Here is a 27,182-nt window from a genome sequence, read left to right as displayed (position 1 = left end):
ACCACACAAAGAGACTGACACAAAAGGCGTTTCAGTTAGAGACGCTCACAAAGACCGTAGGCGCGGGAAACTTAACGCATAACCCTTGATATTGATATTGCATATTGATACTGCATACTGCATATTGATAAGCTGGAGTGAGGTTTTGGCTGTGGATAGTTCAGAAAAGCAGTTGCTAGTATTTAATTAGTATACGAATTAATTTCTTATTCCAATAACATTTGATCGTTTTTACTGTATGAGTGGGCTTCCCGCTGCCAGAAAAAAGAAAAAAAGAATTTGGGGGTTTTACGTGCCAAAGGCAGAAATAGAAGTGACCCGGTTGTTCTTATTTTAAGGTAAATAGCGAAGATCCAATACTTAGGCAATTATTTCGCCGTGAGCGATTTTACTGGAGTGACATACATTTTAAAATGACTATATGAAATTTTCAGACAAATAATCATTAAAATTAAACTACGTTTAACGGAGAGATTCAAGCGATTCATGCATCGTGTTGCTGCAGCGTAATGAATTACGGAGTATTTCACACATAAAATCGAAACTAAACAGCTGAAAAACGCGACCGCCACGCTCTTAGGTGACCCCCACGGGTGAGGTGACTGTTCAAGCCTCCCCGCGGGACGTGCATGAAGAAAGCGAGCGTGCTTATGAAGTCATGGTCAAGCCAGGTTAATTCATAAGCACAAATAGTCCGACTCTCCCACTTAATATGTTAATTAGCCTAATTTTTACGATTACTCATCTAATTACTAGCTCAAGTCATTTCTAAGTGTATGCCGCTTGGGCAAAAGTAATTCCAACGAAATCGCTTCGTTATTGCATATCCCCTATTCCACGAGAACTTCGAAGGCATTTTCTGAAACAGTCTGCATGTTTCTGAGGAGGAATTCGCCTAGCATGATCTCCTCGAGTTATCCTCGTGACAGCACTTTCACCTTCGATTTGCCGTGGCCTCTCCAGCACTCCATGGAACTGCCTGATTGTCACCCGCCCGTAGAACATGTTCAACTAAACCGGAAAAACTTCGACGGCTCTTTTTCAGTGGTCATGGTCGTCACCAGGGTGTCCACGTAAGGCGTATATGTGAACAGCACATACTGTCGTGTGGCAGTGACGGCGAAGAACAGAGCTGTCAAATTGCTAGTTAGTGATTTAAATCTTTATCGGGTGAACTTGTACTCTGGCAAAGCAAAACAAGACACAAAACACAACGATAGCGGCGAGCACAGTCGTCTATGGTCTAAACGGGATCGATAAGTCAATGTCGTCAGCTATTTATGCATGAATCATCGCATATATTCCAGCGTAATCACTAGTGATCGCGTGTGTTCCAGAATGTACCGACAATCGCGTTGCAAACGCAGTCTGATTGTGACATAATCGTTCGCTAAACAATCTGCGACAGCCTTTGAAAAATTCCGACACATGCAGGTGCGAGCTCCAAGCGATAACTGTGATTGTAGCAGTGGTTACCCAGTTAAAAAGGGTTCCCGGGAAAACATAATGCACGCGCATCGATATCAAAAGGAGGCAAGGAGCGTATTAGCATCCCGCTGCATCTAAGGCTTGTTGGCTGTGAGGCAGCCTAGTTCTCGTGTTGATGGTTCATTCTAGGGCATATTATGTTCGCATTCGACCTAAAGAGTTGAGGAGAAAAAATATTCACTCAATTTATAATGGTAAAAAAGGTAATTTATGGCAATCCACGTATTTATTTCCCGCTAAAAAAGTTACTCTGGAGTAGCGGAGAGTGTAGTAGCGCGGAAAACGAAAATCTAACTTCCTAGTTCTCACTTTTTCGTCCAAATATTCCCAACGTATTTTGGTATTTTCAAATTTATTATTTCCCTTGGGCTAACAAGTTCAGCTAATGTTGTTAAATTGAGGACCTGTTTGTTTACGTCCACGTCTACTCCCTCTGTGCTTTTCGCCTCTTTATTTCTCTTTGTCTCTTTCTCTTTCTTTCTTTTTTCTCTCCTCTTCAAGCTGCAGTGGGCGTGGTGCCGCTTTCAGGAGACAAATGCTAGACCGCTTCTTTTTCTGTCCGTGCAGTGTTTATACATGTGTACACGAACGGTAATAATAACGCGTCGCTGGCATTGGTGCAACTTGGCGAGTCGCTGTGGTCGGGGGGCACTCACCCATGACGCTGACGTAGAGATCCCTCGAGGCGGACTTCCCCGAGGGGCCCGTGGCCACACACCGGTAGCCGCCTTCGTCTCCGCTTCTCTCCACCCGATGAACGGAGAGCGTGCCGTTCCGGAACACGCTCTGGCGCTTGCTCTGCGGCAGCCGGGCGTCCCCTGTGCGGGTGTTGCACGAGGGTTGCAATGTGGGCTTGTTGGTAATGCATCATCAAGGGGCGTACGGTAGCGCGGTTAAAAGACGGGGCAAAAGAAGACACACAGGGACACAAACAGCGCTGTGTGTGTCCCTGTGTGTCTTCTTTTGTCCCGTCTTTTAATCGCGCTACCGTATACACCCCTTGTACGTGTTGTAAGCGTGAGAAACGTTTGAGAAGCCCGCTACAGGAAGCCTTAGTTGTCGCGCTCACCGTACACTAAGCGATAAAGGGGCGTGCGATTGGCCCACACAGAGGCACGACTATATTAAATAATGACTAACGAACGAACGTTCCGAAGGAAAAGTTGAAATCTGTAAGGCACCTCACCGTATCACGAAGGCATGCGAATGAATCAACGCTGCCGTGTTTCAAGTTGTCTGTTAACTCTCCCTCGCACTGCCGACTGCTATATTTCATCTGGTAAAGTAAATGCCCAAAAGTTAGGTATAGAGGTCGTTGGCTCAATCGTGAACCCAGAGTTTTTTTTTTTTTTACTTCGATTGAAAGTATACGGATGCTCAAGGCACATTCATGCCTCTGCGGTTTTTGTGTTGTCCTGCAGACAACGAATGCAGGTCTCGCTCGCGGAATGTTAGGTCAGCGCCAGTAGGCGATGGTTAGGCCATCGGAGACGCAGAGTGCGTTTGGCTGCAAAAGCGGGGAACGGAGTAGACGCACCGTCAACGCTGCGCTCAATCGCCTCGGTGGCGGAGCAAGGACAGCGTTTTGCCTTCCGTCGCTTGCACGAGTGTTGTTCGCGCGCACGCTATAGGGCTATAGGCACGTCAAAGTTGCTTTGCTGAGCTGCTGTGCGCATGTTCTGGTCTGAGGATGAAACGCCAAAGCTGCCCGAGATTACGCGGGGCGCTTAGTAACGCTGGCGGTTTCCCGTGGGTCTCACCCACGGGAATGCCACCGAAATGCGGATAGACCATTTTTGTCCACGCTGTGGCAGCAGTACATTCATGACCCCAGAACACTTCCGGTCATGTATTTCTGACAGTCAAGTTAGCGAAGAAAACGGAAGTATTTTGCGCATAGTTTACTGTAGGCAAATGTTCTTGATGTGTTCAGATATAAAGAAAGTGCGGCATGTGTCGATCTCATGTATGCGCTTTCTTTTTTTGTTGCACTGAAGAATAAAGTTAACTTGTAGAACACTCCAGCTTCACAGCAAAACTGGTGCCAGCTGGAGGGTTCTGTAAATTTATAGGCTATTGTAACTTTTGTTGCTCCAGAAGGCTTAACCATGGCTTAACCGGAAGTCTTGTAGCTGCCAGGGCGTTATTCCGTTTGCCCCAGCAGCGTTGCCGTGCGTCTCGCGCCGACATGTCACCGTATAGCTACTCGCGTTTTAAAGCGAAAGCTTTACTGGCCGCGAACTTGCGATTTTGCCATGGCCGTGCTCCGAGGAGGCACATGACGTCACACCCACGTTCCGCGTCGTTGCGCTCGCCTACGCTCGCTTCGCCAGCTGCGTCGCATGTCTGATAACGTGTCGGAGGATCGAAAAGGAGAGCTCGCGTGCGCCGCAACCACAGTTGAGGTGGCAGTATGGACGGCGACAATTCTGATAAGCAGGAGGGGGCCTGGGATCGACATCGGAACGAGATGAAGAGGAAACGAATCGCCCAGGAAACAGACGAACAACGCGCCGAACGACTGGCTAAACACCGTAACATAGCTGGGCAACCAGACGAACCTGGAATTGCAATCAAAATTAACGAAGCTTTCGCTACATATATCGTGGCATAGCCGAGCTAAGCCACTGCCAGTTTTTCTCAAACGGTGCTCGACTCAAATTTATTCCTTCATTCCACCGAATTGAGCAAAGTGCCGCCCCTCGACTGAAAATAAAAACAAAAACTCCATGCATCTCAAGAATTGCTGTGGAAAGCTGATGAAGCGCAGTCACTTTACTGTGGAGGGTCAGCGCTGCCATGTACTTTTTTAAGTCGAGGTGGATGGTTGAGTTGAACAAGGCTTTAGAATGCGGGGGTAACTCTCGCTGTTGCTGACAATGGTTCGTCCTTCAAGAGAAACTGCCACTCAGCTTGCCAAAGGTTCTGTATAGTTTCGTTTGCACGTTCAATTTACACAAGCGCCTGAAAACGTTTCCCGAATCTAACGCCAGCCTGTTTGTTTTCGAGAAACTCGTTTGTTTAAATATTTAAATGTTAGAAGAACAACACCGAACAACACACATACAATGCTTCCACGCATAAGCACAATGGAATTGTGAGTACGTAACACCGAGCACGAAAATTATAGGTACCAAACATTATGAAAAACAGGTGCAGGTGAGACCATCTTAACGAAAAACTGCGCGAAAAAGACGTAGACAAGAAAGAGAGAAACGACAAACGTCTTATACATAGACGTGGTTGCATCTTCTTGTGCATGTATACTTTTGCACGCTGCCCTTCATAAAAGTACATTAATAGACATGCGCCGTGAACTAAATGTTTTTCGTTGTTTATGTGTTTGTAAACATCTGAGAAGTTCATAACATGTTGAAAGCAAAATAACATAGACTCCAAGATTGACCTTTAGGGTTGCGTTTTCTGGAGTTACTAAAGAAAACTGCCGATTATTTGTTAAAACAATTACGGGGCTCTATGGTTTTACTCGCTATAACTACGATCTGATTATGAGGTACGCCGTAGTGAGAGACTCGGGAATAATTTGGACCACCTTGGGTTCTTTAACGTGCACGTAAATCTAAGTACCACGGTTGTTTTCGCATTTCGCCCCTATCGAAGTGTGGCCGCCGTGGCCGGGACTTGATCCCGCGACGTCGTGCTTATCAGCCGAACACCATAGCCACTAAGCAAATACGCAAGGCAGGTGATTATACTGACCTTATTGAGAATAATAGTAGCAGTGCCAGGCCAGAATTCAAGCTTCATATTAAGCAGTAGTATCTTTCAGACCTTGCACATAAAATGCATCAAATTATTTGCTGTTGTTGAAACGTATTAATAAAGCACATTCTTCTCCCCTCTTGACTGTCGTCACCAGGGGATGACGAGGTTTAAACCATCCTGGCACCTTTAAGTTGGGCCACGAGGCTCGTCTCACCATGGTATGTAAGCAAGGAGTGTCTATGGGATGCGCTTATACTGAATCTCCTCTCCAACGGATCACGTCCATTCTTGAAATGCGGATGGCCTGAAGGCGGGCGGCAGCTTTCGTATATGCGTGGATCGCGCTGTTGCGAGATTGCAACAGCTGCACTAGAACTTTAGATTTAATTCGTGTTTGAAGCAATAACTGTTTATTAACACATACATACATACATACATACATACATACATACATACATACATACATACATACATACATACATACATACACATACATACATACATACATACATACATACATACATACATACATACATACATACATACATACATACATACATACATACATACATACATACATACATACATACATACATACATACATACATACATACATACATACATACATACATACATACATACATACATACATACATACATACATACATACATACATACATACATACATACATACATACTGTCAAGGATTGATGGTGGGGTAATTCGCACTCTCCGAACCGGAGGGGATGGGGCGACAACAAACCCACCCCGCGTGCGTTTAGTGAGGGTTCGACTGCTGACCGGCGATAAGGTCCACGCCTGATCGACTGTGAACCAGAGGCATGAGACGGGAAGCGACTTCTCACGCAGAGACGTCGCGCGACATAGTCGCACTGCAACACATCGAATGAGAGTTGCCACATTTTAAAATGATAGCCATACTTATAAGACTATTTCTTCCCCTGGAGCGTACTTACAGCGGCAAAACAGAATAAAGGAAATGTTTCCATTTACAAAACTTTTTGTGTACGCGTAGGGTAGTGAGACCTAAAGGTAATAGAACGATGTCCTGCTTAATAATAATATTAAAAAAAACATATGCAGTCGTTCCTTGCAAAGTATCCCGCTCAATATTTAGATTTGGCAACCACGAGCCCATTCCCCTTTGCTTCCAGACTCTGATTGCGTGGCCTTTCTCTGCAAGAGATGTCGGCACGCTCCAGTCAAAACCAACTTCGAAAATCTTCCCCAACTAAACTTCTCTTCTTGCGGCTACCTCCGGTAGACTGCATTTAAGATGAACAGTAGTATTGGTCGCCTACTTCGGCTCACTATTAGTTATGAGCAGCTGCACTGCTTAAGCTTTTTACAAACAATGATTCGTTACAAAACAGCTTGTAAGTTGTCAAAAAGATAGAAATGCTCCATGGCTCACGCATTTCTGGTATATTGGGCGCACACACGACGGCATTAAATATATTAGCGCTTTAGGGATCGGGTACCGGCAGAACTCAGGGGGCTTCAAGCATGGGAAATAAAAATAAACACTTTCTAATTTCTCTCGGCACTCGAGCTACCTATGCTCGAAAAAAAGTGAGATTTCAGGAGAACATGGCTTCTCCAGAGGCGCGACCCGAACCTATTTGCTCCCAATTTCTGTCAGGTCACTCAGCGCCACGCTCCAATGGTCGCCAACTGGAGGGGAGACCCGGTAGAAAACAAGCGAATTAAAGAAATAAGATAACGGGAGATCAAAGTGGTCAGTGGGCGGAGAGGGGACAGGAGCTCATTTAGTCCTCAGAAGGGCGTCCGGCCAGAACGCTCTTGGACGTTTCACGCAGATCGGAAGCAATAAGGAGGCACGCACGCCCACTGGACGGTTTCGTTCTACGCCCTCGAAGCCATACACGTACGCGAATACCCCCCCCCCCCTCCACCCCCCCCCCCCCTCTCAGCGAGCGCAACCGCGCGCGCATAAAGTTCTCGCTACGGTGCCGGGAGTGCGTGCTCATAAGTTTTCCATCGATCGTATTGGCGGTAGCGCGCCTCTTATGAGGTCGCGTTTGAAAGGCGACGCCGCCGCCTCTTTCCTGGGCTGCTGTGGCGGCGTCAATACGAGTGGCATGGGCGCCATACAGCGTAGAATCCAATCCCCCCCCCCCCCCCGCCCCTCCCAACCCACAGACTCCCACAACCCTTTCACCTTGCCTGTCCTTCCATCTCCTCTCCTTACTCTGACTCCCACACTCCTTCACACGTCTGAACCCTCACCCTCCTTTGCGATTCTGCTGACACAAACACTCACGCTCGCCTATTTCTTCATCACTCGCCAACAAGCGCTACGTGGCACACACGCGCACACAGACACATACATGCGCGAATACTCGCGCACGCAGTCTTCGTGGACGGGCTCGCATCGCCTGACGAAATTGTACGCGGCAGCAGCGACTTGGGGCTCTCTCTCTCTCTCTTTTAGCCTTTCGCGACCCTTCGAGCGAGCATCGGTGGCGACGTCTGTCCTTGGCATCAATCGCCGGCCCGCGACCGCTTTCATCAAAAGTTTGGCGCGGCTAAAGGCTTCCTATCCAGTACTCCCCATCTCCCGTCCCCTCTCTCCCCACCTTCTGGTGTTCCCGGCTGCTGCGGCGAACATATGAGGAACGGTGAAGACCACTCTCGCAGAGACGAATATTGGCTTCAAAAAAAGCATTTCAATAATAACTTTCCTTTGAAATGAAAAAAAAAATGCATAGTTGTGTAAAACGATGTGAAAAAGAATCAAACGTATATTAATTCAGAGGGAATGCAATAATACATTCTAACTTATTTTTCGGTGTGTAGGCATTCACGAAAAAAGTAATTTGGCAATGTTCGCTTCGAAGCTACTTGCTTCTTGAAGCTAAATTAATTGCGCTCATTCTTGGCAGTCGTTGACAAAAGGATATAGTCGTCTCTATCTTCTGGTCAAGGTTCTAGATGAAAAAACGTAATCGAGTTGATCCTAAGAATATCTTGAATCACAAAAGAAGTTGAAGCCGTGTGTTATACAGCACCCTGAGTATTGTACAGACATATGAAGCTCATATTTAGAGGTAAATGAAGCCACGGAGGTTCCTAATAGTCCTAGGGTATGTGAGTGCGTCAAAAAGCGTGCTGGATCCCAAATGCATACATTTCAAGACCCAATATTAATGGACAAATGTTTGCATAACATTTGCTTCATGAAGCACCACGCGTCTCTGATAGCTCCGCTGAGCATGAATGCGAGAACGTTCGAGCGAGCTGAAAAAACTAACATATGGAGCGTGTCTTCGACCTCTTCGCACTGTCGCTGCATCCGTTTAACACTCGATGGATGGACCAGTGGATACAAAAACTTTACTGTGGTCCATTTGGTCGCGCTAGTTTCCTAGCCCGAAGCGGGCCGCTCCCACGCTTGGACCGAAAGGCCTTTCAACAACTTCGCGGGCCCATTGGTCTGCCCATAGCTGTTCTTCGAATGTGAGACCTAGTAGATCTGCGTCCCACCGCTCTTCAGTGTTGTCCTTGTCGCTGCGTAACGCGGAGCAACGCCAGAGCATATGACTAAAATCTATGGTGTCGTTACATTTATCACATGTTCTAGGTGTAGAGAACTCCGATCAGATCTTGTTGATTAGAAGCGGGTTCAGATAGGTTCTTGTTTGCAAGAGCCTTAGCGTAATGGCCTTCATGAGCTCTATTTAGCTTACTGTGAGGAGGGGGAAAGACCCTACGCCCTTGGTAAAAGTGCTTGGTTGTACGCTGTAAAACCAAGCTCATTGTACGTGAGGAGGTAGTCCCTGCGATCTGGCGCCTCAGCATCTTCTTGCCTTGTGGCTGCATGGTTGGCAAGTCCTCGTGCAGCATTGTGGGCAGATTCGTTGAGGTTTGCAGGAGCACCGGTGACTTCTCCTCTATGAGCAGGGAACAAGACGATCGCGTGTGGTTTCACGACCTTTCCATCGAGAAATACCAGGACCTGTCTAGAAATGACTCCCTTGGCAAATGTTCGGACGGCTGCCCTAGAATCGCTGCGGATCCTGGATCTCTTTGGGTCTAAAAGTACTAATGCGATGGCTACCTGTTCTGCAATTTCTGGTTGTGTCGTGTGCGTGAAAGCCAAATTGACGACTTCACATGTGCCGTTCAGAAGGACTGCTGTGAAGGCTCGGCTATTTGACACGCAAACTGCGTCGACGAATGAGCATTCTGAAGCGTTATATTTAGCTTTCTCTAGTAGGGCTTTGGCCCTGGCTTGCCTTCTGCCCACATTATGAATGGGGTGAACATTGCTTCGAACAGGCATGACTGTGATATTCTTCCGCAGATCTTTGTGAATTTCTCTGTTTTTATTATATAGTGCTGTAATTTGCATACAACTCCGTTTGAAGATATGTCTTCCTGATCGCCTGATGGAAAGCCTAATGAACTGGGCTCTTCCTTGTGCATCGGTTATTTCCTCCAGTGTATTGTACAGCCTTAGTCGCACGAGTCTTTCAGTTTCTGTAGACATAGGTAGCCCACGAGCTACCTTGATTACCTTCCTTAAAAATGCATTGAGTTTGTCTCTTTCGGATCGCTGCCATTCGTGGAAGGCTGAAACGTAGGTGAAGTGACATAGCACAAAGGCGTGAGCTAGTCTGATGACGTTGTCTTACGCAAGCCCATGTAGGCGGTTAGTTACTTTATTGACAAGCTTGATTGCGTTGTCCACTTTCTTAGCGATACGTAGAATCGTTTGATTATTGTACCCGTTGGCTTCTATCACCAAGCCTAGGACTCGGATGGAGTCCATCCTTAGGATGACGCTTCCACTCCTGGTATAGAGCGTTATGTCATTCTCCCCAGGAGGAAGCCATCCCCTTGTTTTGCGGCCTCCTCTCTTAGGTTGGTGTAGTAAAAGCTCCGATTTCTTGGGTGAGCATACAAGATGCCATAAACGTCATTGAAGAGTACTTCAATGACGTTTATGGCATCTTGTATTCTTTGTTCTAGTTCTCCGTCGCAGCCTCAAGTACGCCATATCGTGACGTGATCCGCGTAAATGGTGTATTCTATGCCTTCGGCGTCTTCGAATCTTCTGGCGAGACCTATCATGGAGATATTTAAAAGAGTGGGCGAGATGACCGCTATTTGGGACATGCCTCGGTTACCTAGCTTTATTGTATGTGATGTTAGGTCCCCAGCCTTAAGCGCGGCCATCCTTCCACTGAGAAAGGCTTCGACATATTGATGAAAGTGACTGCCCAGACCGTGGTTCCAAATGGTTTTGAGTATAAACGTATGTAGGATATTATCAAAGGCTTTCTCCATGTCTAGTCTCAGTATTGCTCTTGTATTCCTAGTCTTGTGGCTGATTATTTGATTCTTGAGTATAGGAGCACGGGCATCTTGCGTAGATGGACCAGGTCTGAAGCCGGTCATCGTGTGAGGGTAAACCTCGTGCTCTTCCAGGTACCGAAAAAATCGATTCAGTGTCGCATGTTCGGCAACCTTGCCCACGCATGATGTAAGTGCGATCGGTCACAGATTCTCGAGGCCTGGGGGCCTGCCCGGTTTTGGGATTGAAATGGTGTGGGCCGTCTTCCATTCGCCAGGAACGTTACCGCTCTTCCAGATTTCATTAAGTAGTTGTGTAAAGTACTCTATGGAGTCGTCATCCAAATTGCGAAGCATCTTATTGTTATCCTGTCGGGACCAGGGGCAGATTTTCCGTTGAGGCCGTGTAAAACCGCCCTGACCTGTCCTACTGTGAACTCAGCAGGTAAAATTGGGTTGCATCGAGATCACGTTTTTATCCCTTCAAATATAATCTGTAGCGACATATGTATACAAGCGTATATGCCACAGTATGCTTAGTGTTCTCACTGTAGCAGCGTGTTTGTGCTGTTTGAAACGGACGCGGAAACACTGGGCGGCGCCATGCCGGAAATGCATCGACAACCCATTTCGCGTTACAGTCACTTTAGCGAGAATGGTCCAGTGGTGAGAAAGCACACCAGCACCTCCGTGCTAGCTAAGCGAGTGGGAAGTGAATTGCTGTCTCATTGTGTCTTGCAGATACCGAACGCGTTCAAATGGTGCCTGTGAATCAACTACTAATTGAAAACCACATATAAATTTAATAGTACCATGAGCCTATGTTTATTATTATAGTATGTCCGCCTCACAAGGACAAGCCTCTGCCAAGGACCTCTAGTTACCCGTAATCTGCGGCAGTTGATTTCATTTTCATGCTACAAAATTTCAAATATCGTCACTTCCCCTAATCTTCAGCCAGTCAGGGTTGTGATTTTTGCTGGTTGATATGTCACCACATATAGTTTCAGTGTGTGTGTCAAGTTGCTCCTCTGCATCTACGTATTAGTTGCAGTATACTGGAAGCCTTCATAATATGCATTCGTCCTTGAAACCATTTCTTTCCCCTTGGCAGCCATGGTGTTATTCTAATAAACCACCTAGGCATTCCCTTAGTTCTCGATGCCCAGGTATCACGGGTACCAATGAAAACTTAGCGCGCTTAATGATAGATCAGTTTATAGCTCTCTTCTTGCGATTTTAATGCGTTACGTTACTGCGTCGAGCCAGTCAGCTTAGCCTCCCCCCCCCCCCCACCCGCTCTCTCCCCCGTGGCTCCTCGCTGGCTCACCTTTGTACCAGAGGATCTGGCTGAGCGGGTAACCAGCGGCTGGGCAGTGGACCATCAATGTGCGGCCGGCCAGCACAGACACGTTGCGCATGGCTCGCACCAGAGGTGGCCCTCGCACGTTCAGCCTCGCACCATGCGACACCGTTTCGGCGTCGTTGCTTGCGTGGCATTGGTAGCGGCCGCCGTCTTCTGTTGTCGCCGCCGTCAGGTTCACGAAGCTGTTCACCTGTGAACGCGGGCAACAGTGCACAATGTTGAGCGATACAAATATCTACATACATATATACATATATATTAGATAGCAAGGGCTACTTACGGCATCAGAAGAATGAAGAAATAACAATGCGCGTGGTACTTTGCCAACGGCAACGACGGGGTGACTCGATGTCACAGTCATCCCGACACTTGTGTGGTATAGAAGTGCAGTGAAAGCTACGGGTCGTGTCCGCCAATCATACATAGAGAATGAGAAAAGGGGCTCCTTCAAAGTCCGCTTCCGATAGAGCACCGCACGACAGCAGCTGAATGGGAGCCTCGAGGAAATATTGGTTGGGCACAATGGGCGCACCTTCATTCCTTCTTAGAGCCCACGGCGTGTTTCGTTATTCTTTAGCTGACAAGATCCCTGGCCTTCTCCGCACTGCACAGATTTGGTGAGAGGAAGGATAGGTTTATTCGGGCTAGGCCCATCAGCGCTTTTAATGTTCTGAAGGTCTTTAAAACACACACACACACACACACACACACACACACACACACACACACACACACACACACACACACACACACACACACACACACACACACACACACACACACGCGCGCGCGCGCACACACACACGCACACACACACACGCACACATACACACACACGCACACACACACACGCACAAACACACTCACACACACACACAAACGCACACATTTTGTTTCGTGCGCATATCGTACGCACAACTCGTTTGTTTCGTACGCACAGTCATCGTGAAATTTTGACTGTTAATTTCTACACGTATGTGAAAGAAAAGCACACACACACAACGTACATTCACGAGAACTGTTCATCATATATATATTTTTTTCTCGTGACATGCATCCGGACGCACCTGGCCGTCGTTGGTTACGAAGTCTCCTATTCGTAGCCGCATGGTCTCTGCCACGGCCTCCCCATCCAGTGTCCACGTGATCTGTGGAAGCGGCGCACCAGTAGCAGTGCACTTGAGTGACACTGGGACTCCAGGGTCCACTGTTTGCTCGGCGAACCGATGTGTCAGCACTGGGGGATCATCTGCGAATCACAGTAAGGCGGGCTCGCACTATAACAATGGAAAGAAATAAGAGCGTTCCAAAAACATAAAGGAGTTTTCGGGAAGCGCTGTTAATCTTTTTTTATTTATTTTCTATTTTTAGAGCTAACCTTCTAAGACTACTAGAATCAACTCAGGAATGTGTTCACGTGCCTACAAACCTGTCGGCAAAAGAGCGTTCGCTGAGGACAAATGCAATAAAACTTGTAACAGTATGAATCATAACAGTGATAACATAACATAACATAACATAACAGAAGAGATTGTGTAAGAGAAGCAGGCGAAATTGTCAGGAACGGGTTTATTGCAGGAGTGATAGTAAATTATCTGACTCTTTGTTTGCAATTAACACCCACCTGGAATGTTTGAAGCAATTGCCGTGATATAAGTAAATGTGTGATCCTCAATAAATTTGATTTGATTTGAAATTCACAGAATTGAAATTGCGCTTCGCGGATATTGAGTGAGTACTTTGAAAAAAAACAAAAGCGTCCGTAGCAGGTAAAAATGATTTTGCGTAATTATGGGTTTCACAACAAAGCAATGCATATTTGCTAATTGGAAGGCTACACACAAATCAAGGACACACTAAAACAATACCCATATTAAAAAATTACTGCAGAAGATCCTCTGGCGTTGTCTAAATATGCGTAAGCATTGTGAAACTTGCTGATCTCCGCGCGGATCAGTGTCGTTATCATTGTTATCAAACTTGATGAGACCAGTATAAATACTTATCAACCTTATGTTACCAACCTTATCGCACTAGATCCTATCTTTATCAACCGTCATCGGTTGTTACCAATATTGTAGGGCTCGATCCGACCCTTACCAACCCTTATCAGCCTTAATCAACCTTATCGCGATCTACATGATCCTTATCAAGCCCTGTCTGCCCTTATTAACATTATCAGACATGGTCTGGCTCCTATAAACTATTACCGGTCCTTATCAACCTTATTGGACATGATCCGACACTTAGCAACCCTTATCGGTCCTTATCAGCATTGTAAGAATTGCTCCAATCATTGTAAGCCATTATCGTTCTTCAGAACCTATCCGTCCATGTCGAACCATTATCAACAGTGATGAGATACATATAAGCCCTCATTACTACTTAACATCCTTATCAGCTCATTGACTGCTTATCTGCAAGTGTTGCGCGAAGCGAAGCGCGAGCGCCTTCAGCCACCGGTGGCATTTCGGTCGATCAAGGAACGCCCCAACGGAAGACCAGACCAGACCCAACGGAAGGCCAGACGTGCTCCATCGAGGATGGAGCACGTCTGACCTTAAATTTTCGCAAAGTTGAAATTTTTCTGACGTCTACAATGCTCCAAGTTGGCTTTACATGTGGCCCCAAAGATGGCTTTTATTCCACAATCACCAAATCTTTCAACAAATTCTTCACAGAAACTCTTCTCATTTGACATTTGTTTTGTACCACCGGTACGACACATTCATATGGTACAGATATATTCACATTCTGCCAGCGTGGGTGTTTAGGCCAGATGAGCTGAAGAGAGACAAGAGCCCAGCATATCTGTGAATGTTTTCTTTGAAAAACAAATACGTCAAAGAACAAAAGCCACAAATACCTGTGCCAGACTGGTTGACTCATGTATAATTGCTTTTCAATATGATCAATATGAAGTTTATTGAGAATTACGTTCTCCAAGAGAGAACGCTTTTAGCATTTTACTAATTTTATGTATTTCTGCTCTGTGATCCCTGTAATTAGCAATAATGAAAAAAAAAAGAGACAAGAGCCCAGAGGGTAAGACACTCGGCTTCTGGGCATGGGGTCGTAAGTTCGAAACTCATCACCACCCAAGTTCTTCCTTTCTAATTTATTTTGTTTTATACAATAAGTTCTTTATAGCGTTTCGTCGCACGTGACAGATTCACGGAAGATCAGGTTTTCTCGTTGGGTTGGCGCAGAAATGCTTACGCCCTTAAAAGTGAAGTTGGCTTGCAGGGATGCGTTTCCTTATATACTGTTATTACCATGCCTCGCTTCACTTTTACGAAAAAAAAATAGCGTGATGATTGCGTGAACAATATGCCTGATTTAGTAGTTGTCTCCACCACAACTTCGTTAACGAAGTTTACATCAGAACTCGAAGGTAGTGTGTCTGCTTCCCTATTGTATGGCGGCATTCATATTTTCATGCAACACGAAAACCTACAAGTGGGGCCCGAAAGAATTCAAAAGTAAGATGCAGTTTTCCACACAACCTACCACCAGTCACGCAAAATAAAACATTTTTTTAAAAAATCCATTGCAACAATTTAAAAGCTAGCCAAAGTAACACCAGTGCTATGTCCTAACTTTGGCGCTAAAATTTTAACGACCAGGACCAATGTTTGCTCGCTGGGAACAAAGTTTCACCAAAGTTTTGCTTGGCCCACAGGGAACGCAGGGTCTGAAATAAAAGTTAGCTGCTGTACGACGCTTAGCCGACACGAAGATATTTCTCCAATATGTCTGGCCTTTCCCGTCTATCCATTTGATTCGGAAGATTGCAATATAAAACAGCATTAAACTGAAAGGAAAAAAGAAAAAGCATAGCTGGCTGCGAACACGGTTGTTGAAAAGCGATTTGCCGCGTGAGGGACGCCGGAATGATATCGCAATTGCCGAAGTAGTATTTCTCGGGAACAAAGATTTCGCTGAGGATCGATATTTTCTCACTGCTCTTTGAGCTTCTACAGTTGTCGTACAGAGTACGGGAGAGTGTGCGTGCGTGCGTTTGGGTGGGGAGGAGGGGGTAGGCGGGAGATGTGTTGAGGCCACAGCGAAATTTCGTGAACGAGAAAACCGAAGACATAGCAAAACCTTCGTTTTGGATCAGAGCTCGCCCGGAAAGAATCGTAAAAAATAAGCACGTGGCACAGATACACAGACGCGAAGACTGATAGACGAGAAAAACAAGCCGAACTCAGGAAAGAAGAGAGGGACGAAGAGAGTTCACCACACAGTTAAGGGGAGGAAAGCGAAGATCCAAGGAAAGGAGAGAAAGAAGAAATATGAAAGAAGTAAAATACCACAGAGTTTCTAGAAGTCGAACAATGGCTTACGGCGTCAATCGGAAGAACCGAGACCTAATTTCGTTTCAGCCGTGAAAATCACGGTGATTGGCACGAAAGCATGAAGAAAGTCTCGTCTGAAATGACTGTGGTGCGCCGCCCCCTTCGCTGCTACTTTACGGGGCTGCCCAGCATTCGTCCTCGATCGCAGCTAAAGAAAAAAAGAAGAAAAAAGAAAGAAAGAAAAGAAACCTCTCTCTCTCTCTCCCTTCTACAACCACTGCGCGCCACCGTCTTCCCCGGCGCACTTTCCGCTTCTTTACCCTAATTCTTTTTGTAACCGCTCATTTTAGTGGTCTTCTTGCCTTTAGTTCTCGCTCCAGCACCGCCGAACAGACAGGTGAAAGAAGCGGAGGAGCCAAGGGTGCCCTCCGCTGCCGCCATGTAATGACAGGAGCTATAGTTACCAGATTGTACTTGCATTCGCAACTTTTCTTGCTCTTCGTACCCGTCTTTCGAACACCTGAAAAGCGCGCCAGGGGGTGCTATAGATAAAAGCCAGCGCAGCAGAGAACTGCCGCTCCGCGAGCAAGAACTGCCATTTCAGCGCTAGCTCGGCCGGCAGAAGCAGTAGCAGCAGCGGAAAGCCAACAGGGCCGGGGCGCATGACGAGTATCCTTCCCCTCCTCAACTTCTGAGCAATCTAACGTTCTCCCTCCTTTCCCACCTGAGGATCTACAAAATAAGTGCAGCGAAAATAGAGGAAACGCCACGAGGAGCGCTTTTGCTCTGCTCTTGTTACCAGTAGAAATCTGTCTCAGCGTTTCCGTGTAATTTTTTTTTCTTCTTTCGCAGCTTTCCGATTCGCTCCTTCAGCCCTCTCGAGGAGAATAAATCAAAGCCGACGTGCGCGGCGTCTTTGATCTCCGGAAGAGAAAGGCGATGCGCGCGAGAGGTGGTGGGGTTCGAAAAGATGAGTGAGGGAAACAATGTATCGATGCGGATGCCATTATTATCAATATATATATATATATATATATATATATATATATATATATATATATATATATATATATATATATATTGTTCTGTCATTTCGGGATATCTATTCTACGACCCCTGCTCATTCCGCGCCTTGACTTTTCGGCTGTCTTCTTGTTGGGGCCTTTGCCACCGCCCCCATCCGTGGTGGTGGCTCTCGTCTTTTCATTGTCGCCGTCGAATCGTCTACAAGCGTCCTCTTACCCTCCCCCTTTTACCTCACGGAGTTCACAGACACACACGCGCCTACACACAAAAACATCAATCGGCGGACATTGTTTGTCTTTGATCCCTGGGCACGTCTTCCGAGGTACGTGCCACGGGAGAATATAAAAAAAATGTTGCCGCTTCTTCCGTCTCCTTCATTAAAGCACGCAGGAACGAGTGTCAGACTCCTCTCTTTTCCTTTTCTTTTTGAGCTAACAAAAACTTGACTGCGATGCCCTTTCGACGCAGAACATTTTTTTTTGCACCAGGTACAAGACTTCCCTTTAAATTCAATGCATGCAGGTATAATTCTCTTCTCAATGCACGTTGTAGCAAAGACTTACACGCACACGAAAGATGGAAGCACGTACATACAAAACGAAATATGATGGTTTATTTTTCTTCAGAGGCTCCCCCCGGATATTCAGCCCTGGTTCCATATTTATGGCGGTCGGGCATGTGTAGTGCGCTGATGTTTGCACTCTCCGCTGCTTTTTAGGGGTCCTTTTTGAAGCTAGGGCCCTCGCAAGCCTTCAGCTCGGTGAGTTGAATTATGGATGGCATGTGCGGGCCTTAATCACAGCCTAACAGGTAATGACGTGGCTTCTGTAATTCAATGGAAGCACATTTGGCCAAAGAGCTGCGAATAAAGAATGTGCCCTGAAACACACACTCGAAGCAATACGTGCTCTGCGTCGTGCCGAGCTTCTGCTCTAAGTGCAGGATGTTTCTTTTTGTGTTTTTATGGCTACGGAGTTCTCATGAAATAGTAAAATGTCATACAGCATTCGGTCAGAGCATAATACACTACTCGCCTTCACAAAATGACAGAGCTCTGCTTTTGCGACTCCTTTAGAAAAACACTCCTGCAGAATCCATCTAAGGTGGTTGTCTACTTGCGCTAAAGCAATGGTACAACGCACACAAACACTTGAGGTCGGTTTCGAGTGTGTAGCGGCAAGCTCTGCTCCCAATGCCTCCTTCTTGATTTCTCTAAACTTGCAGGATTGCAAGATAAGAAATGTCAGTGTTCATGTCTCCAATCGGCCCCCCGTGCTTGCTTAGTGGCTTCGGCGTTGCGCTGCTAAGCACGAGGTCGCGGGATCAAATCCCGGCTGCGTAGGCCGCATTTCGATGGCGCTGAAATGCAAAAACATCCGTAGGTACCGTGCATTGGGCGCACGTTAAAGAAACCTAGCTGGTCGAAATTAATTCGTAGCCCACCACTTCGCCGTGCCTATTTATCAGATGACAGGTTTCGGCCCGCAGCACACAAGAATCTAATGTCCCCCGTCATTATCAAAGGCGTGGCCTTTTCTTTTGTGCTGTCGTAGTACGAACGCGTAGTATTGCTGCGTGGAGCTATTGCATTGCAGAGTCTACCACACAGCAAAAATGGATATCACAATTTTGTGTATTTCATCCGTCACAAACGCATGGTTATAGAAGACTCAAACCCCATCTGTCCGAGCAGTTAGAGATCAGTGGAAGTCAGAGAAGCGAGGCATCATGCGTAACGCCGTCAATCCCCGCCAAATGACTTCTGGCCAGGCTACCGAACCGCCCCCTGAGCCTAACGGAAAAGCGTACCCCAAACGGAATTCTAGCCGAAACTTAGCCCTAACCTGAACCGCTATTCTTAGAATGTGTCTGTATCAGAGCCGAACCTGAACAAAAATTATAATAATATAGCTTATCTGTTCGGCAAGAAATGGTTCAAGCCCATAGGGCTCAAACAGGGGTTAAATACATAAGCGATTCCTCGAAATACTTTAGAGTCGATGCACCCCAAGGGAACATCGCGACGACTCACGAGTTGCATCACGGGCAAGCATGGGGAGAGACGATATAGGCACGTGCTGTTGACTATACGGCCACCTCGGCAGAGCCGCTTTCGCTTCTGAATTCGTCTTTGCCAATTGGCTTATGACGCCGAAGCGTTCTTTCAGGAGCATCGCAGAATCACTATTTCTGTTGAACCTTTCACTTTGGCCATAGGGCCATCTCGCTACTACTATAGGTAAACCGTAAAACGCACACGCCAGGACACGCGGAGTGCAAGAGAAAACGGTGTCATCGAAAAAATAGAATGGGGAAGCATCCTATCAGCACTGCTTATTTTAATAATATTAAATGACAAACCCGTTCTGCGGAATCACGCAGAATGAAGAAATCCGCCCGCTTTCTTTTTTTTTTCGAGAAACCCGCATGATTTTCTTTCGCACATTCGTGCTAGATTCAGGTAGGTAACAATGTTTCCTTTCGTAAGAATAACATAGAATAATACTGCGGTCGGTAATGAATGCCGTCCCCGTCTCTGTGCGCGTTAAAAACGGCTGCAAACCGTACGGGTAAATGAGCTTTTTATTGGTGCCATGGTTCGATGAATGTTTGGCGCCTTCAAAAACAATGCAGCTTGCTTCGACTTCTTCAATTTATTCGCCGGACCCAATATCCGTGAATTGGACTTTTTTATCAGCTCTTAGTTGATGCACGGCTCCGCGACAACTGCAGTTGCGTAAAAAAAAATTGTGGTGGTATTTAGCACAAACTGTCCATGTTCGTGGCACGAAAGCAACAATGCCTCAACAGCTTTTATTTAAGAAAATCGCAGAAAACTTGGAAAATTGTCACTACCTCGCTTCCTTTCTTTGCTACGGAGTAAACATTGGAAGTTGTAATTTTTGTAATACAATGTGATTTCGCGCTGTATCGTGCACCCAATTTCGCTCACCACCAGTTAAGCCGTAATTAGTGCATGTTTCTTATACGCTAATTTTTATAGCTGATTTGTGGACATTGTGATGCATAGATAACTAGTTGCTTGTATGTTTGAGACTTGTTGTCATCATTTTACTTTAATATTGCTGCTTGTAATCCCTGTGCATGTGCTATATTGTTATCCTAAACTTAATAATGTATTTTGTTTTTGATATATTCACGGACGAAGCTATTTATTTATGTTTGCAGTGTCACGTAGCTAAATTGTAACGTGTCATTTACGAAGAAAGGAAACGTTAAAATGATTTGGTTCTGACAGTGAGCATTTCCATTTAAAAATCCGTGCGGTGTATATGTCTCGGAAGAGTAATAATTTTTACTAGGTGTGTGCGAATACTTGAAATTTTGAATACAAATAGAATAGTTTGGATACGAGAATTCACCGATTCAATCGTTGTCGAATATTCGTTTGTGCAGACCATCCAGTTCTCGAACAAACACACCGAGGAGGTCATTTATGCACAATTCTAAGCATGCCTCCTCTTAGGCAGCCTATGAAATCGTTGTTTTGATTTTTGACAAATAAGTTTATTATTTGCCGAATCTCATCACATTTCGATGCGCGGCAGTATTGCCCTTTTCTCTTTCAATGAGAACTACACATTTTACTACATTTGTTTTGGACGTCCTGTTCTATTTATGTATTACTTTTAAGGGTGTGCGAATAGTACTTTTCTAGACGAAATCGAGTACGAATCGAAGAGTGCTAGAAGCGAACCGAACCGAATCGAAAATCGGATACCTTTTGAATAGATTTCGAATAATGAATAGCTGTTCTTACCATTAATAGAAAACGATCTTCACAAACTTGGAAAGTTTCGTTCATCACATAGCCCATTATGAAGCGTTGTTTATTAAAAGAATAAATGGAGCATTATGATAAACTGAGGAGTTTATTCACATATTCTGGACTCATTGATGAATGCAAATGGTACTGGTTTAACCAGAAAAGTCTAGCTTCTTGAGCAACCATGCGTGCTCTACTACGAAACTTCCGGTGTTTTATGTCAACTATGGCCGTAGGGATAAATTTATTGCGTAGTTTTTTCGCAATATTATGCTTTATCGCGCACGCGTTCAAAAACTATTCAAAAGCTATCCGTATTTATAGATAGGAATTATTCGATTCGAAGACCTAATCGAATATGGCATGACTAGATTCGTTATTCGAGAGTTTCCAACTTTTGCACACCCCTAATTACTTCCAACTCCATCATGCACCAGACATCATCTTACTGTATCATGGTTTACGCGTATCGAACAATGTAAACAAGCCTTTTGTTGCCGAATACACCCTGCGAGATTATTCATTTCAATTCCTGGGGGCAATTGGAAGTACTCGGCATTCTATTCGATATTGGATGGTCGTTTTTATAAAACAATCGTATTCTTGATTCAATTCGAAGTTATTGCTATTCGCACACCCTTACAGATTAGACTATGGTACAACGGCGAGTGACAACACTAACTTTTTTTGATGTGTGTAGGGAGAGAGGGAGACATGAAACGAAGGAAAGGCAGAGTCTAACTAGACTTTGTGCAGTTTGCCACCCAAAATGTGAGAAGGAGATGGTGGTGCGAAATAGAGAGAGAGAGAGGACACGAGCCTAGATCAATCACGCGCACTGAGAAAGGTCCAGCGTAACTACCATCGGGCACTCAAGTCTATCGCCTTCATGTATCATAGAAGCGCCCGCGTGGGCTTTCTGGGCTGATGAGCTGTGAGGCCAGGCTCCTAGTCCCATGGCTAACACCCTCATGTGTAAGGATTAAGATCGAATCGTTGATTCTGGCTAATTATGTTTTCTTGCTTGGCCACTTCTTGACACAAGTAAAAATTATAACAACTAGGCGGCACGAAAAGTGCATTAAATAAACTTTAAAGTGTGTCACTGTCAAATTCTCTCGTCAGATATATTTTGGCGCAGAAGGTGGTCCAAAATATTGCGCAGTACTCAACTGCGTCTTTTTTCGTTGCACGTGTAGCTAGAGCTCGCTGTCATGTGAAATAAAACAAATGTACAGCCCTGAAGGCGTTGGTGTTATCTATGGGACAAGACAACACCTTTAAGGGGTCAAATGCTTTAGAGCGTACTTTGAAAACATTGAGTTGGCTTAAACACACATCACATACTCAGTACATGCACCAACTATAGTATCCTAAGCGAGCCAAAGAATTGTTGTTACTCACCCCCTAGCGTGATTTCGGCCGTGTCCTGAGCCCAGTCATAGTCGTTAAGAGCGAAGCACTGGTACATGCCCTTGTCGTCGCGTAGCACATTGGGAATGTGCAGTGTCTCTCGCGTGAGCATCTTGACACGAGACGACACCGGCTGCCCGTTCTTAAGCCACACCACCGATGACACTGGGTGGCCCGTGGTGGTGCAATTGAGGGTGGCCGGCGCACCTTCGGTGGCCAGGGTGCGCCGGGGGCGAACCGTGGCGGTCAGCGGGGCTGCGAGAAAACAGTGGTCATTGCAAACTTCGTATAACTTTTGCTAAAAAAACTAGGGACAAATGAATATATTAAAGCACGAGTCTAAACATGGACAGAGACAAGAAGCAATACGGACAGCACTCATTTCTAAATGATATTACTCGAATAGAGAACACATATAGGAATGTGCAATGAACATAGAAAGGACTTTTGCACTTCCTTCTTTATAGCTCTGTATTCGCAATTAGGAACAAAAAAATATGACATCGGCCTGTACAACACAATCACATAGCGGGAACCCTACACAGGCTCCTTGAGAAGCAAGAACAATAGTTGAGAATAAAATGAAAATAAAAGGTTCGTTCCTAAAGTCTAATTCAGAACCAGAGCAAGACCAGCGCAGTCGCTCTACAAATTGAGCTGTACAGCCGACTGGCTCGGTTCATAGCATGAAGCTCCAGTTGGCAATCATTACGAGGCTGAAATAATCGATAACCCAAGAGCAAGGCAAACGAACTGAATTCACTCGCCACAGGCGGACGACATGGTGAAGCCTGCTACACCATACAGCTTTCCATAAAGCTCGGGTGGTGCATGCAATCGTACGTTGAGGATCACAACTCAGGTTTAGCCAATCCAATTTAAGAATTTCCATTGTTACAAGGGGGGAGGGGGACGAGGGAGGATGCTGAGTGAAACGAGAAGAGATTGTAGGAACGCGCAAAATAGGTTCCTGCGAAAGCAACTGCATAACAAAATAACGTTCAGAAAAAATCTAGAGCTCCTAGGGTTGACTCCGTCTACAGCCTGAGGTTAACATGCCCAAGAAAAATTTGAAACCACACCGTGGTGCTGGACTTCTTGCGTCGTGAATCTGTGGGCCCCAAGCATCCAACCCCTTCAAAGGGGGCATGCCGTCCCATTGAAAGGGTAAACGTGTGGCGATAATTGCCATGCACGTAGGCTAGTCACTCCTCGAAATTGTTGAAACCTTGCAGTCTTTGAACGCGGACGCATTCAAACAGACCCGGCACGCTATAACTTCTTCCCCTGATTCGCTGGGGCATGCATCTTGCGGAAAAACGCACACCTACTCCGCGCACACAATCAGATTTTCAAGAAAGCACAGGTGATTGTAGAGGTTGAAATCATAGGCAAATGAATTTTCTTTGCACGAGTTCTTGAATTGCAAGTTCCGTGAAAGTGCGGACATTCTCTTGGCTTTCAGTTTCCTGTGGCTGGATTTTCTTACCCAGGAATAAGGCTGGCTTGTGGTCTTCTTGAGCTAAGTGTGGCTGCAGCACTTCGTATTGACCTGTGCCCAAGACCTGTTGCTGGATCTAAGCTTCGACTTTGTCTGGTCGTTGTATTCGTATATTTCCAGTAGCGGCTACTCCTTGCCAACGCTTGTCCTCTTCACCGTCAGACTTTTTCTACAGAACAATTCTTGCTCGCTGCTGTTGTCTATTGACATCGACGGCCCTCTTACTGCTTGCTTTTACTTGTGAACCAGACTGTCCAGTGTACCTTGATTAGAGTTGACGATCGGCCTTTTACCGAACCAATTGTTCTGGGAGCTTGGCCTTTCAGCTCATCCACCCAGAAAACCACACGCACTTTCTTACAGCGCCTGAAGGCGACCGACTTGAATACCCGGCTGTGGACATTCTGCACCTTGTACAGTACGTGTCACTGACCTATCAATAGTCTTATTTCTCTCTTTCACTACCCCCCCGCCCCCCGCCGTCCGCATGTGTAGGGAAGTAAAGTAGACAGACTCTAGTTAACCTCCATTGTTGCCTTTTCTTCCATCTCCTCTTTCTCTTTTGTGAGTTGTGATAAATTCACTTTTTTTTTTGACAAATCACGACGAGCATTTGCTTACGTTCATGTATGAAAGCCCCAAAGACATGCTTACGCAGTCCATATTTACACTGTATACGTGGCCATTAAAGCAAAGAAGAACTGTTCCACTAAGGTGTTCGTTTTCTAGTTAGCTCTAGTTTTTTAACGACCGATTGAGCCAAGACAAAAGCACGGGAATGGTATTAGTTATTTCTCATCGGTGAGTTTAGATTCGTGGTAGACAATCTGGCGGCCAGCATTTTGTTGACCACCCGTTCCGGTTTATTGAGTGATTGCGTCTCTGGAAATGTGGACTTGGACTATTAGCCAACGTCGTGCACGCTTCGTTTTTGAAAAATGAAGCACATTCATTAGCAGTTTACTGATGGCTCTGTAATTACTTGACGTGTCAGGTCACAGAAGTAGCACCGGCTGGTGCGGTAAGCGGCTAACAGAGGCAATAATATTTTTCTGCTGTTTGCCTCGATAGCTTTCAAAAACGCTAGGTAATGGTGAAAGCGAAAACTAGAGCCACTAAAGCCTACGTTGCAAGTCCAATGAATGCTGTCTACATACCACGGTATAAAGACGCACGCAAAAAAAAAACCAAATAAAAGAAACCGAATACTACAAAGAGAACCCTATCAGTGTCTTCAAAATGCAAACTCCGCAAAAGAAAAACTCGACCAGTCCCAGGAGTCGAATCTGATACCCCAACATTTCATTCGGTTGTTTTAGTAAAACAGCTGCTTTGTTGTTTTTCTGTCCTTGAAGCGCCACCGAGAAATGTATTATTACTACAGTGGATCGCACGTCTTCGTGGCACGCCAGTGATAGCGCCTGGCCAATCGTGTCTCCATCTAAGCGCCTTCATGGGCTATATACCCCAGAAAGGTCGCGCAGGATGGGTGCTTCGTAATAAAAAAGTTTCGCCGTTAAAAACATGCGTGGTGAAAACAGTATGTGGCCGTTCATACTGCACAGGGGCAAAAAAAAAAAAGAAGATGGATGGTGGGGGCGAGAAATAAAAAAGGAAACGACGGTAACTAAAGGAGGGCAAAATTTGTAATAACAAACTTATGGAAACAAGCGAAAGCGTGGACTTGAGAAGAGCGCAGGACAGGACAAAGCGTTGATGTTGCGCAGCGTGGGCTTTGACGCCGGTAATCAATCATAGGAATACAGCTACGTGAAGAATCGCGAAAGTTACCAGCGCCTTTGTGCTCTTTTTCATAAAGACAGGAGCACAAAACTAGGCCGGGCACGGGAGTGATGTGTGGGCGCGCTGGCTTTGTAGTGGAGCCGCAGAGCACCGGCGAGAGCTGTGCGGTCTGCAGTTCTGTTACCATCGACAGCCGCCACATACAGCGTAACCATACAGCGCTTGTGTGAGGCAGCCAGGAGACCAACCAGGCAATGCCTTTTAACGCGAAGAATTCTTAGTGAGTTCTACTCAGTTTTATGCAGCGTCTATCTGGTCATTTTCGTGGGGCGATCCCGTAGATAGTGCAGTCCCAAAAAAATGTGGTACGATACCGAATGTGAATGGGCATGCGCCCCTGGGGCCACTGCATATGTGCCACTGAGCATGTGTCAATGTTCAACGAACCTCTTCGACACCGAAATTGGGTCACTGCGTGTCACAACAACAACATACAACACCGTGCACTTCACTCCGCATCAGTTCACAAGGCGTCGCAAAAGCATTGACAGTTCGCTCCCGAACCGTTATATGATTAATAAGAACTATTGTATACCAAGCCGGGAATTTTTTTGCATTGCGCATGTCAGTTAGAGTTAAGTCTGTTTTTATTTTCATAAAAGCATTAACCCCACAAACATTTATGCAGTTAGTGGTCATATAATTGAATTAAAAGGAGGTAAGAGAGACGGAAAGATATAGAAGTTAGCCAGTGTGATTACAGGCTGGCGACGCTACGCTGGGGAAATCGGTAATGGAAATGAAGGGTTATTGAGAAAGAGGAGGGCCCTAAAAGGGGTAATATTCACAGCAAGTCTAACGCACCTTTATTAGAATCAACGTTAAGCGAAGCTTCATTGAAACGTTTCAACAAATGTTATACAAAGACATGCATGATGTGTGAAAGTTTATTTTATTAGAACTTTAGCCTCTGCACGATCCTTGCGTACGCAAGATTACAGAGACACCAGAACTGCGCATGCGCTAAACGAAACGCTACACCCAACCCTAAACGATCCTGTGTGCGTACAGGTGCTTACGCACACAACATCACGGTGCTAGCTTTGCGGTCGTTACAGGCGTTGCGAGCCTTACGTATTTCTCTCGTGGAAGCCCGCACAGCGGCATACGCCGATTACCGTGATTGCGTAGCTACATAGCAGCACCCAGGCCTCCCGCTTCTATTTTTTGTCACTCTTGCTATTTGCTTTTCGTCGTGACAGAAAGAAATAATGGGCAAACTAAACCTTCACTTTGCTTGATCTTACCACGAGGACAAATTACTGGATGATCCTTGATCTATCAATTTTAGTGAAATAAGCTGTCTGTTCTGAGGTTTGGCCCACTGAGCCAAAGAGGCGTTTCAATTTCTTTCTAACAGACGGCGACACAGCACTTAACGTTGGCGATGAGTAAAGCTTGTTCACTTGCGATGACGGTTTATTTTTTTAC

General features: G+C 45.7%; 1 protein-coding gene across 1 annotated transcript in view; it reads right to left on the bottom strand.

Moving 5' to 3' along the window:
* Positions 1-27,182, bottom strand: part of LOC135905555 (cell adhesion molecule Dscam1-like) — a 537,047-nt gene that overhangs the window by 74,942 nt on the left and 434,923 nt on the right. The window contains exons 7-10 of the mRNA XM_070536452.1: positions 22,439-22,702; positions 12,988-13,169; positions 11,885-12,110; positions 2,145-2,306 (exon numbers count right to left, since the gene is read on the bottom strand). Of these exons, the coding sequence (XP_070392553.1) occupies positions 2,145-2,306; positions 11,885-12,110; positions 12,988-13,169; positions 22,439-22,702 (834 nt within the window). The remainder of the gene's footprint in view (positions 1-2,144; positions 2,307-11,884; positions 12,111-12,987; positions 13,170-22,438; positions 22,703-27,182) is intronic.

The sequence above is a fragment of the Dermacentor albipictus genome, chromosome 3 (genome assembly GCF_038994185.2).
Source record: "Dermacentor albipictus isolate Rhodes 1998 colony chromosome 3, USDA_Dalb.pri_finalv2, whole genome shotgun sequence".
In the NCBI taxonomy this organism is placed as follows: Eukaryota; Metazoa; Arthropoda; class Arachnida; order Ixodida; family Ixodidae; genus Dermacentor; species Dermacentor albipictus.
Note: the sequence above shows the minus strand (reverse complement) of the source record. Positions and strands in the feature narration are given on the sequence as shown.